Raw genomic sequence first — 14,543 nt, 5'->3', positions numbered from 1 at the left:
AGGCAAACTTGTTTATTAGAAGCACTGATTATGCTACGTCCTTGTTTAACAAAATTCTTCTAATAAATGGTTGATTTAATGTTACCATTAAATAGCCTTTATAAAACTTAAAAGTTTAGTTCAAAATGCATTATCTTTATGCACAATCAATAATTTTTTTTAAAAAACTATAACAAGACAATACATACTTTAACATGATATTTTGGCTTAGGATTTGTAAATGCAATAACACCACAATCTTGTAAAAAGTTCATGTAGTCTGCAAAAATAAATAATAATCAGAAAAATCAGAATAATCAGCTTACTTATCTTTACAGAATTAAGCAGAACTCAATTTGATGAATGACTTGTATATAAACAAGTTACTTATATTTTATAGAAAAAAAATTAAAGCATATATATATTATACATACATTAAAAAGAGGGGAGAGTTTAGGTAGGAATGACAAACTATTTAGTTTGTCACATAAACTTCATCAAATCAAATCATGATAAATATTTAAAGAAATATGGGCAAAATTTAAACTACTGAATTTAAATAAAAGAACGCCTTGTTATTTGGCATTACTCATGGGACAATTTAAAACTTGTGAACATTAAGTAGAATTATATTTTTATTTAATATGATTCATTAACAGAAATATTTGAATATTTATTGAAAATTTAATTAAACACTAACCTTATTTAGACATGATAATATAAATCCTTAAAATTAAAAACATAATAAATAAAAATATTAAAAACTTCTTCATTTTAAATTAATTATTTATCTTAAGTGCAGACAAAAAAAGGTGCATTAATGTAGGCAGAATAGAGATGACAAGGACACAATTGCCAACAAGAAAGCAATGAAATGAGTTAGTTTCATTTATAAGACCTTCCTATTGTTCAAACAGTAAACATGCATTGGAGATAACAAGTCATCTGAGTTCTAATTAATAAACTAAATTATTTTTTTAACGATAAAAAAAGGTAATTTATGAAAAATATAAAGGTTCAAAACTTATGTTTGGAAATATAACTTGTACACTGTATTGTTATGAAAGCCTGACACTTATTACAGAATATAAATAATCATGTTCACTTTTTGCATCTAAATAAATAAATAAACAAGGAATTGAATCTAGGATTACTTACCACCTTTAGTATCTCGGGTATAATTTACATCGAATGTAACGGTAATTGGAAGACAATTCTAAAAGTTGAAAATTAAAAATTATATGTCAATTAAAATAAGGTTTTTAAAAAATAAAATAATTCAATCAGCATGAGAACTTATTCTATTTAAAACTTAACTCCAAAATAAAACTCTACTAATATGAAGTTTAAAAACTTAGTTTTTTCATCAAAAAAATTTAAACATATGTAAGCTTTGAATATTAAAAAAATTGCACTTTATTAAGCCTATTTTTCAGCTAGTAGCATTTTAAATTCAGGATAAAAAAGTTTCTAAATTAAGTACACTTAAGTAAAGAAAAAAAATTGGTGTTAGTCTCTAGATGAGGAAAAAATATAGATTAAGAAGAATGAAAGAGGGTTCACTTCAAAAAAACTGAACATCAAAATTCTTGATTTATATGAAAAAAATATACAATATAAATATAAAAAGCAGATTAATTTGACTTAAATCAGATTTTTCTGATCCTTTCAAGATACTTTGAGAAATTTTATTTTATAATTGGTTAAATTACATAAACATATTTAATTGAAATATTATTATTAATTAGTGTTTTTTAAACTTTAACCATCACAATACAATTTAAACCATATTATTGAATTAAAACTTTTTTTGTAGCAATACATAATAAACATAAATGCTACTCAAAATTATTGAAAATGTAAGTGTATCATTAACAAGAGAAAAAAAAAGGATTAAATAAAGATATCATGAAGTTAGTTTCTCAAAAACTTTTTTAGTTAAAATATACTTTTGAAATGACAAAAAAATTTAAGATGTCTAATGCCGAAGTGGAAGGTTGACAAATTATTGTAATAACGAAAAATTTCACTTACCCATTTAATAATAAAAAATCTAATCTTAAAATTTGATGATTCTGTATTGTTTTAAATTAAATATTTGCAATGTAGTTTTTCAGACCACTGCTTAAATGTCAGTCAAGTATGGACACTTCCTTATGCTTATTAGCCATTCCAAGGAACAAAAAAAGCTTCATCAGTTTGGTCCGACAAATTATATTACGGGTAGTGAGATGAGACATTATTCCTTTTAACACGAGCTTTGAGTCGCACATTTTCACTCTATAAGATTCTGTTATTTGATTCTAATAAATTTTTTTAGCATAGAATTAATTTTCATGCATGCTAATATTATTTGCGATTTGTGTATGCTGTTTCCTCACACAACATCACAGAATATTTGAAAAGGAAAATTTTAAACAACCAAAATGACATCTCACCATCAAATCCTGCCAGGCAATATATACGCAGTCTAAATTTCCACTGATGATTACAGCATTCCTCATTGCTCTAGAAAGAGAAAAATCTGGAAAAGTTATATCTGCCCCAGTTTTCTTCTTAATATCTTCCAAATTGCAGTTATTGTTGCCTTTAACGAAATTCTGATGCTGAGGCATTATGTCTGTTATGATATGTACAGGTGGGAGATCAACCTTGAATTAAAAGTATTATAAAATCAATTCAGAGAAAATACATTCACTAATTCTAATGTTACAAAAATCTTTTAATAAACACAAAATTAAATTGTCACAATATAGTTGCAACAGTTCATAATTAACTGATAATTTAAAAAATAAATAAAACAAAGAATTAATAATATTTTGGGCAATGAAAAATTACAAAACAACAAATGTGAAGAGCTAACATGATTGAATATAATGATATAAACTTATACAAAGTACTGAAAACTCGAAGAATCGGAATACTTTCAAATGCATGTTATTATAAAGGTAGCATTTTATATAAAATTGAAATACATTCCGTTTCAGTATGTCTGTCAGGAAAAGTACTGATCGAATCTACTGTGGATAAAGAAAAATTTTAACCCCACAACGAAATACATTGTGGCATAACTACCACTACGAAAATTAAACATAAATTCATTGGTATATAAGACATGCTAACTTGATTCAATTTGGGGTACCTTTTGATAGATGAAGGTTGGCATTGTCGATAACTCCGCCCCCTCCATTGGTGACCTCCGGACGTGATTTGAACATGCAGTAACGCCCACTTCTATCTGGTAACGCCTACTTCGTTGGATGGTCCTCATTGAACAGTAGACTTGCTACTTGTGACTGCAACATTATCCACCTCCTCACGCTGTTGATACTCGGTCTCATCTTGATTAAACACAACACCTGCATGCATACACTCGACTGCTAACGGCAACACAGGAGTGACTACGATTGTGAAGTTAATACACCTCTCACATTCAGCACTCAAAAACCTGGTGACCTTAAAACCAGCTCTCCCGGTCTTTCACAAGTACAGCAACTAGTTGTATCCATTCATCGAATTCTATCCCTGATAAAATTCTGGTGGGAGAGTGTTGTGGCATAACTACCACTACAAAAATTAAACATCAATTCACTGGTATATAAGACATGCTAACTTGATTCAACCAGAGGTACCTTTTGATAGATGAAGGTTGGCATTGTCGATAACTCGGTCCCCACAACATAAAGCTTACTTAGTGTTTGAGATATACGGCAGATAAAAACCAAATTTTGTGATCTCGCCACTCCGCTTTTTATGTTTAAACAAGGAAATTAATCATTAAAAACCTTTTTAATCATCAGTAATCCATAAAACAAAATAGTGAGGAGAAAAATCTAGAGTTAAATGTGACAAAGAGGAATTTTCAACAATACCAAACAAACCTCACAAGAAATAAGTACCGGCGGACAGAAAAAGTAGATTGTTTAAATTTTTTACACTACATAAATTTTACATATTTTATCCTTAGTAACTGAACCAAGCGTTTGTTTTTAAGTAGTAAAATAGTTTCTAAAAATTTTATTATGAGTTCAAGCTCGCCAGAGACTGAAACCTGTTTTCAGTAAATGCGCTTCAGCTGAAACTGCCAGATCTTTAACATATATTTCTTACCTTCCTCCATCTGCAAAAGAAAGGAAACAGTCCACTTCCTATTAGAAGGTATCTTGGAATTGGAAGAGCTAGTGCCGCATGCTTGTTTTTTGTAATTTTGTTACTGGGTGTCCCAAACTTGCTTTCAGCATCAAAAATTAAGTTAAAGTATATTTAGGGGGGACAGAAATTAACAGTTTGCAGCACTTTGCTTAGGAACTCAATTATCTATTGTTACGAAGTTTAAAAAATAGTTACGTAGTTTGGTAACAAATGGAACAACTAACTGAAAATAAATTATCTTAAATCATTTGCAACATCAAAATTTCAAAGCCAGAGGATAAGACTAATAGTAACCGACTTACCCCCGAAGGAGTTCGCGGATAAGGGTTTCACCCGTTGTCACGTGAACTAAACGCTACAAAACTACAGAAAAGTAAAATCAAAACTAAAAAAAATTTATATACATAGGAAAAATCCCAAAATCGAAAAGATGATAAAAATGAAACAGAATAAAAATTAAAAGTGCTTAAAACATCTAACATCTTAACCAACAGTAAAAGTGTCAAAAATACAGGTAAAAACATTTAAAAGTAAGGTCAGGTAAAACATCAAATGGTAAAAATATGAAAAATCACATTAAAATACAAATAAGACTAAAATAAGATTAATAGAATAATTAAAATAGTCGACTAAAAGTCCAAGTGTCCCCCTTTCAATGCTAAGTGCCTCTAAGATTAAAAATGTTCTAAGGTAAACCAAAGTTTCTCTGATAAGGATAAACACTCAAAGATGACACCAGGTAAGACAGAGGGTGCTGAAGTTCACCAAGGTCAAGATTTCAAGCCAGAGGATAAAATTAACGTCCATGGAAATAATGTGGTTGGAACCGTAGTCCAACATGGATTAAAACTATTGTTTTACAGTCAACAGCACCTTCTGTTAACAAACTATATAATGTGAGCAGAATATTAACGCAATTTCTAACTTAGTTTCTTTTTCTTCGATTTATAAAATTTTCTACCATTTTTAATCATCAGTTAAATGAATTAATGTTAAGAAAATGAATAATTTGATCATTTTCTATTTTCTCTGGAAGAAAACAAATGCTTATTGAATTCAAAATAACATTCTTTATCTGGAAGAAGGGGGGGGGAATATTGATAATAAAATAAAAAGCCGCTTCAACAACTTACTCCTTTTCTACAGCAAATATATTCAATCAACAGCGGGATTTCTTTTCGAAGACTTAAAAACTTGTCTTGGTTGCATCGGATTACACAAACTAGTCCATTTTTTCCTCGGAAGGAGTACAACAGCAGACCAAATTCTTTTTCTATGTTTTTGGTTTCTAATGAACAAGGGTCTAGAACACACTGGAATTGACTGGTCGTAGGAACTTCAAAGAAGATTTGAATAGGGATCAATGCCTGTAATTGTAATTTGATATTAAGGTCAAAACTTATCACTCTAAGAGATTAACAACATTTAATATGAAATCTTTCAGAACAAGAGAATTAAACAAAACAATCAAATAATCGTAAGTGAATACTAACTATAAAAAAAAAAATTATAATCTAACACAAGCTATTACACATTATATAGGTATTTTTCTACTGTTATGGTAATGTATACTCGATTTTTATCAACAGAGCTGGGCACTTTCGCATGGTAAATCAAAAAACGAAAATGCCATAACTTGCGCAACTCCACATAAGAAAGTGTTAAAAAATAAATTAAAAAATAATAAGCACTAGAACCTTGACCGATTGTTTCTCATTGCACAATTCATATGAAGAGTTAAGTGAAGGGAAATGACAAATTTGGACTATATCAAATAATGATGATTCATACATTCAATTTACAATAAGTATAAAGAAATGTCGATCCAAAAAAAAAAAAATTTTATTCAGAAATATGAAGGAATCAAAAGAATAATGCATTAACACATTTATTAATTTTAACTATTTGGAATAATTGGTTTAAACTTTTTTTTTCATCTCCAACAAAAAGTTTTAAAATGTTTAACAGATTGCTGTTAACAGATTTGTCAGTTTGCATGAATACAGAAAGTTCAGCATATCCAAGTCTGTATTAACTGTCGAATCTTAATAACTTAGTTAATCTGTATAACTTGGCCATTCTATAGCTTCTGAAACTACATTTTGAACTGAAAAAACCACAACATTAAGCTTGCTGTTTGAGGCATTTTACCCAAACTGTTATGAAGTCTAATTATCATATTCTGTATCATCAAGAGGTATTGTTATTCGTCTCAAAATGAAATAACTCCAATACTTTTTAAAATGTCGGGAAATGTGCGAACATTGAAAAAGACAATACATATTGAAAAACGAAAGATACATGAATGATGGTTAGAAGTTTGACTGTATTTATAAAGTAAGTGCAGGTTATTGGATTTTCAATAAAGAAAAGTGATTTGCGCAATGCAAAAAATAGTTTGTAGCGATTCTGGGCCACTACTTTTTATATTAGCTTAGTAAAGAAACAAGTTTCTAACACAACTAACTTTTCAAATTTGATAAATACAAATATCCGCCGGGCTGTCAATAGATGCAATATTTTTGCTTTTTTTTTACCACTAATTTTACTACTTTCCAATGTATTCTAATACAGAGAAACATAGTACAAAAAAAATTCATTTATGAGTAGAAGAAAGAAATTGAACACAAAGAGATATGAATTAAATCCTTAAACTTGAAATTTAGCAAACAAGTATTAAAACCAATAAAAAATAATAACTGAATTTTCACTTAAACAAAATCTTTCTCAATTAACACATCCCAAATAACTCTTACCCTAAGCATTAATCTGGCTTTTTCAACGTTAGTTGGTTCTCCTGTTATTGATACCTGAAATGAAATCAAGAACGTAATTTTAAAATTATATTTTTAGTTTATATGCAGTTGATAAACCAAAATAAATATCCAGTAGACATCATAAAACAAAAATCACAATCCAAAACTGAAAGTTATAAATTGGACAAAATTTAATAGCACATTAAAAGGAAGTTAATATATGATTAGTCACAATTAGAATCGATAAAACATTTTCAAAAATAGCTATAAAATTTGTGAAAGAAAAACCGAAACGTTAATAAATTTTATTTAATGCCAAAATATTTAAAAAAGCTAAAAACAATTGCTTAAAAAATAATAAATGGAACAAATCACAGATAAATACACTTTAAAGATTTCTTTTTGTTCTTAAAATATCAAATTAGTGCATTCAACATAAAATTTGAAAAAAGCATGAAAATGTCTACCCCTTCCTATTACCTTAAAAACTAAGCTGTTGGGCAAATATATTTACCTGATTGCTTTTTTCATATTCAGGATACTTGTTTCCATCTGGGAAATGGATGTGGCATCCTGTAGAATCCATAACTTTTTTTATTAGTTTACCACTTTTTCCAATAAGGCTAGGATGTTCAAAATGTGTAATGTCCATTTTCATAATGATTCTATTACTCTGAAACAAAAATACAGAAGAGTTGATGAAAAATGTCGATCTTTATGTCAATGGTAATTCTATAATATAAGTTCTACCTAGTATATTTTAAAGCCAACATGTAGATATGTTTACTTAAAATTTCTAAAGTTCTGTGCATAATATTTTTAAAAATTGTTTGAATTTAAAAACCAGTACTTAAAAACATTACAAATTATTCGAATTTTTCATTTAGTTATTATGAATTTTTTTTAAACCAATATAAGTGTTTTATTTCATAAGAAATTTGTGATCCGAAATTTAATGTATGATTTCCTACTATTTAAATTGTTTTCAATATTTGCTTATTAATTTTGTCGTATGTTCTGCTAAAGTGGCAGCGTCTTTAAACTTTTAAGATTTCCATGCTAGCAGATACCATGGTAATATGCTGAGATGAGATTCAACTTGTTTATCTGTAAAGGAATTTTTGAATGAGGATCATTCTTGTTTTTCACTCCTTCTTAACATATTTATTATTTTTAATACGGCAATCGAAAAGATCAACTTGAGTAAAACTTTTTAATACGGTCTTTCAAGACATGGTTTAAAAGATATGAAGATACGGTTTAAAAAATGTTTTGGAAAAATAATGGAAACTATTTCCTTGTTACAATGACTTTAAATAAAAAGAAAATTTATCTGTAATGAGATAAAGAAATTAAAAAATGGAAATTGGACTTTTCCATAACTTTAAATAGCCTCCAGTACTTCTGTATAAGAATTTAAAAACATTCCAGAAAACATTTTCATAACCTTTGACATCTGTGTAAATAACTAATTAAATCCCTATAAATAACAAATTTACTCAATAATAATAGTACAGAAAACAGCCTGATTAACTAATCGATAGTACTTAGAATAACTTTGCATATTGCTACAATAGAGCATACCTAATTTAAGTGAATGAGAAAAAAAATGAACTTACCTGCACCTCCATTCTGTCAAGCAACATTTCTTTGGCTAATTTAACGCTATCTGCTGTGCCACTCAATTTTATACAGGGCTCTATTTCCAAAAGAAAGATAATAGAAATATAACTGCAAGATTCGAAAATAATGAGAGAAAAAAAGAACACTTTTTATCCTACATAGATACAGAGTAGTAAGATAAAATTAGTAATCATTCTCTTAATAGCATAAATTTATTGTTACAGACAAGGTTGTTATAAGGCAGGGATGGTGAACCAATGGCACGCGACACAATATTTTGCAAAGTTCACTATGAAGCATATTAACAATTAAATTAAAATTAAAAAAAATGCACAATTAATGCCAAAAAAGCAATTAATAACCATAAAAAAAAAACAAGCTAACAATAAATAGTATGCAAAAAAAAAATTTACAGTTCTGCTTAAACTAACATCTTATATCCCTAATACAAGTTATTTGTCATCTAATCTGCTACAACAGAAGTCACACTGATGTTACTTTAAGTGGAATTACGCGTATAACTGAGACATTGCAAAAATGTTTTTTTTTCGTAGTAAATAAAGAGTTTTGAGTTGATAGTATTTACTATTATTATTTACCCACTAACCACGAAATCAAAACTATTTGTCAGCACGTGTATGACCCCATTAAATTTTTTTTAAAAGAAAAAATGGCATGTTGGAGCATAAAGATTCGCCACCCCTGTTATAAGGGTTACAAAAAGAGGGGCATTTGTTCAGACCTTTGTATTCCTGAAACTTTAAGGAAGTTTCATGCTATAGATAAAGAAAAAGAATTTTTCTTAAAAAATTTCTTTCTTGATCTATTTTTGATAATGAAAATTCAATGGTTTAAAATTGAAAATATAATCATATAGATGCAATAACCTAGGACTTAAGCAGTATTGATCAACCATGCCCGGTGCAAGGATAGAACCATGAACCTATGGCATGAGACCACAATGCATTACCACTTCTAAAGAATCTATTATAAAAACTTGATTTATAATTGATAAAAGTTAAACAAGTTTCCAGATGAAAATTTTTTTCAATAGTTATCATGGAACATCCTCATTAAAATATTAAACACAAGTTAACATCGCATTAACAGGATGAAAAGAAACCCTATTAAAGCGCAAATCCTAATTTTTTAATTGCGTACTTTTGGCATACAATTAACTTATTTTAACATTACAAAAACAAATATTGATCATAAATTGTTCGTTTCATTTATTCAGATTTAGACCAGCTTTAACTGGGTCAATCAAAAAAAATAAATATTTATAAATAAATAATGCATAATAAAAATATCTTAGAAGGGTATTAATCGATTTTCATCAAGTCAATAAGAATTTTTCTTTTTACAATAATCTTTTTAACCATTATGTTTCCTGTTAAGTTTACCAGCTTTCATTGTTTGTAAGATGATTAAATTTCTCATTGTTAAAACAACTATTTATCGTTATTAAATCTGAAACACAGTGAAACAATGTTAAGTTGAAATTGAAGATAAATTTTTTTCTAATTAACTAATTCAAAAGTAAAAGGAGTTTTAAAAAAAATTGGAAGATATCAAAGAATGTAAACATCCATAGAGAAATATGTGCATCGATGAAAATTAAAATATATATACTCTTTTAAAATAATGCTTTAAAAAACATTTTAATTGGATTTTGTATTCTGCATTTGTTAACAAAAGAATCCACTTTAATAGATTTTAAAAAATGTCATAAAATACAGGTTTTCTAATTAGCTGCAATCGCTTTTTTTTTAAACAGTCACCAACACCATATGAAATCTACTGCCTAGTTTATAACCTAAAGGGTTGTTTTTTTTTAAGACTAGACCTCCTCTAATCAATAACGTGCAAGCATCCAAATGAAACGCTAGCAAAAGATTAGGATCACAAGAGTTTCACCATCAGCAAGGAAAGAAGTCCATTCTTTTTTTTTTCTTCTCAAAGTCACCACATAGGTTAAAGCCTTTTTAATGAGATAAGTCATCAATTGCAGTTTGATGTGAGGAACCACAACTTCGTTTCCAATAATTAATAAATAAACAAATAATAAATAACTCAAAGTATTAAATGGCTCAGGGGATAGAGCGGTCGCCTTCCAATCAGGTGAACTGTGTTCGAATCACAGCGATGGCTGGTCGATACGAATTCCGCATAGGGGCTTGCACTGAACACAGTACTGATGTGAAATATCAGTGGTTGTTAGTCCCCTTGCCGTCAGACTAACAGTGAGATTCAGAGCAAAAATCCAAATTAAAAGGAAGAATGATTAAACTTTTCCCCTGAGAGAGAAAACGTACAAGAACTGTATTATTTTACTTTCGTATTAGGTGTGTGTACAAGGTTGTGATGGCATAGTAATGTCGTGTTCGAGATGTTACTTTTGTTTAATTAAATTTATTGTTAAATGTTGTTCACCTGTCTAATTATTGTTTACATCAAAATCCTTATTCACAATTAAAACCTTTCACTGTCTGTATGAGATTTTCCTCTCCATGTAACGCAAATGCGGGTTAGTCCCATCAATAAATCTTCCAAGATGGCAATTTCTCCCAATACTTTATTCAGGAGTTCCCGCTTCTTCTAGATTGGGTTCTATGGAGTAGAACAGTGTTTCCCAAACTTATGACTTTTGTGTACCCTTTCTAAATTTTTCGTAACGTTGTGTACCACTAATAAAAAAAATTTATGTATTTTTAAAAAAATGTTTATTTTTATCTACATATTTTAGTTATTAACTCAGGGTTGATTGTGCTCCGGAAAAAATCCGAATTTCCGGATTTTTTGCTTACAGTGATCCGGAAGCTTCCGGAGATCGAAGGTCCAGACGTTTAAAAAAATCATTGATCACAGAAATTTCCGGAAATCAAATTTTCAAAGGTGGAATTTAAAAACAGATTTTTTTTTTTATTTGTTTGTAAGGGAGAGTCAGAGAGATACTTTATAAGCTTAAATTCATGATTAATATTCATTTTTTTATCAGTAAATAGTTGTTATAATCATAAACTCAAGAAAGAAATACATATTTGTAAATTTTAATTACTTCTCCAGGTCATCATAAGTATGTGTAAATGGTACAGGTAAGTGTAAAATTTTAAATATATTTTAAGTAAACTAAGAAATATTGAGAGAAAGGAAGAAAAAAACCTTGTTTAAATTTTTTTTCTAATTTTTCAATTTAAACTGGATTTTTTTTAACTCAAGAAATTTTCCGGAATTTTGACTTGGGCTCACTATCACCCCTGATTAACTGTTAACTCTGCAAAAAATAGCCAATAGAAAAATACGTAATCATAAATTTTCATGGCTAGCTTTGTTTTTTCAATAAAATTTTTTGAAATTTTCGTTTGTTGCAAGATATTTCGCATAAGAACGCGTACCCCCGCTAAACTGGGGGTACGTGTACCACACTTTGGGAAACACTGGAGTAGAACATTAATAGTTGTAAACCCAAACATTCGATGACTGTTCCAAGGTTATAAAATAAATGTCTGATCTAATATATTTTTTTTTAATTTGGACCACAACGATTTGACTAAGCTAGAAGTGAAAGTAAATTTAAAACAGTAACACATCTCTTAAAATAATGCCATTTATTTTCAGAAACTCTCACACGTAAATAATTCAATTCCAAGCGCATTTATCACTTAAGATTTTTAAACTTCGCTAAGGAGAAGAAAAAAAAGGGAAAAAAAAAAAGGAACTATAAACATTGTTAAGATGCATTTCAAACGCATAAGCGAATTAGAATTTGTTAAGTAAGATGTAATGTAATATGATGGGAATAAAAATAATAAGCCAATCATATTTCCCCTTCGATGGAAGAGTTTTTTTTTATTCGCTGTTATTTTATAGCTGTGGTTTGAATCCCGTGCATTAGGATTAGTCATAGCTCATTAAATAATTCAAACACAGAATGAAGAAAGGAAGGCGAGGTAGGGGTAAGGAATTAACTACATTCATATCATATGATCATGGAGTATTTTTGGATTCTTCAATAACATAGATCAAGTTATATGTTGTTTTTTTTGTACTTCAAATTCATGGTTGTAACAATTTGTATTTTCGTCTTATAAACATTTTGAATGATGACTTATATCTAGCATGTAGACTTCTCTGTTTCCAGCGAATAAAAAAAAAAATTTAAAAATACGCACTTAAAAAAGTTTGAAAACTTGTTTCATAAACAAAGAGCGGGCACAGATCAAATCATACTAAGAGCTTTTTAATATTCTGAAATCCTTTAAACCAATTCCGAAAATCTTAATTAAGAGAAGGTTAACTTAATGTCATGTGTCTATATAAAAAAAAAAAAGTTAAAACAAAGCGAAAAAGAGCTCTAATGTCACAAAATATTTGACATCATTTATGACCTGATATTTTAAGTGATATTTCTCTTTCGCTTTTTAAAAGCATTGAAACTCCTGTTCATGTGGCCGTGCCTTTTACATTACTTGGAAAAAAATAATTCGTTAGTTTATTTTTTATTTCCACAATACCTTTTTAAAACTCTTCTTTTTAATTTTTATTACGCAAAAATAGGATCTCAGTTCCATAGGACAGTTTAAAATGTTCAGCTTTGAGGAAAATTTACAGAATTCTAAGACTTAAAAAGCTAACACATTTTTATCACGCACCTGAATTATTGAATTTTTTTCATCAAACAATAACATAAAATTAGTTGAATTATTAAATAAATGACATGTAAGTTATTCTATATTAGTTTAATTATTATATAAAATTAGTATTTCAACAAATAAATAAACAACTTTTAAATTTTAGTTTCCTTTTTCATGCACTAACATAAAATATCAGCTCTTAATAACCCTTATTAAAATAACTTCAGTTTTTATTGAAATTCATTAAGTTTCTAGTCTTAAAAATTTGGATGGCCAAACCTTTTTCTTAAGCTAGTTATAAGTTAATATACAAAAATAGTATTTCTAAAAATAAATAACTTTTAAATTTTAGTTTAATCTCATACACTAACATCAAATCTCAGCACTCAATAACCCTAATTAAAATAATCATTCGGATTCGATTAAAATTCACCAAGTAACAAGACTTAAAAAGTTTTGAGGGCTAAACTTTTTAAACATTTGAGTGAGTTTATTTTATTTCTTTCATCTCATGAATGTATTTTTACTTTTAATATAATTCTCTTCGTGATCACGGTTTTAATCCACAAAGCCCATTAGTAAAATTAAAATCCGTCTGCGCAATCGTCTAAAAAGGGCATTTTACATAGGGCCTCCTCTGCAATAAATAGAAACGTAAATGCAATTCAGGGATAGAGAAACAAAAAAAACAAAAAAACAAGTAGACAAGTGTCGCCAAGTGAAAAATATGAGAGTCCTCTTGCGACAAATCAGAATTATCTCTGCAGAATGAGGAAATCACGCCTTCATCATAACTTCTGATTAATACACATTTCAATGTTTCTTTCTTTTTTCTCGCCCATTCTTCAAAACGACTAACAAAGTAATGTACATATTTCAGTTAACATAACAAGGAAGAATATTTTTCTATGCAGTCTTGAAAATACAATTTAAAATAATGTGATGGTTTTAACTAAGGAAAACCACTGCGATAAAAATCATTAATACTAGATATTTCTTTAGGATATAAGATGCAGGGGTCTGTCCAGACATTTTGTGAAAGGTCCGTTTTTCGTGAAATTGTGAAAACATTACTTACATTGTTTCAACCAGGGTCCGCTTTTATGAATTTGTGCAAATAGGGTCCGTTATTGCAAACAAAAACTTTTTCAAGGAGTTTTTAAATTGTAAAGACCCACAAGATTATGCTCAACACTGTAAAATTATAATTAAAAAAATTGAATTTTAAAAAATAAACAACAATTGCTGCTTCTAAATTAAGAGATGCAACATACAAATATTTGGTATTTAGCCTATACTGCTGAACGCAGAATATTAATTTCGGACGAATAATGGAAGAATCGTCTGCCGAAGACAAAACTTAATTCGTTTACATCCATCTTTCTTGTTTTCTGCCCTG

General features: G+C 28.6%; 1 protein-coding gene across 1 annotated transcript in view; it reads right to left on the bottom strand.

The window, feature by feature from the left end:
* The window catches only part of LOC107439290 (protein bicaudal C homolog 1-B), a gene marked incomplete in the record, with an annotated part of 45,224 nt that overhangs the window by 14,751 nt on the left and 15,930 nt on the right, over positions 1 to 14,543 (bottom strand). Inside the window, 7 exon segments of the mRNA XM_043041756.2 lie at positions 189 to 259; positions 1,138 to 1,195; positions 2,418 to 2,630; positions 5,265 to 5,498; positions 6,888 to 6,941; positions 7,402 to 7,560; positions 8,507 to 8,586. Of these exon segments, the coding sequence (XP_042897690.1) occupies positions 189 to 259; positions 1,138 to 1,195; positions 2,418 to 2,630; positions 5,265 to 5,498; positions 6,888 to 6,941; positions 7,402 to 7,560; positions 8,507 to 8,586 (869 nt within the window).

The sequence above is a fragment of the Parasteatoda tepidariorum genome, chromosome 3, assembly GCF_043381705.1.
Source record: "Parasteatoda tepidariorum isolate YZ-2023 chromosome 3, CAS_Ptep_4.0, whole genome shotgun sequence".
NCBI lineage: Eukaryota > Metazoa > Arthropoda > Arachnida > Araneae > Theridiidae > Parasteatoda > Parasteatoda tepidariorum.
Note: the sequence above shows the minus strand (reverse complement) of the source record. Positions and strands in the feature narration are given on the sequence as shown.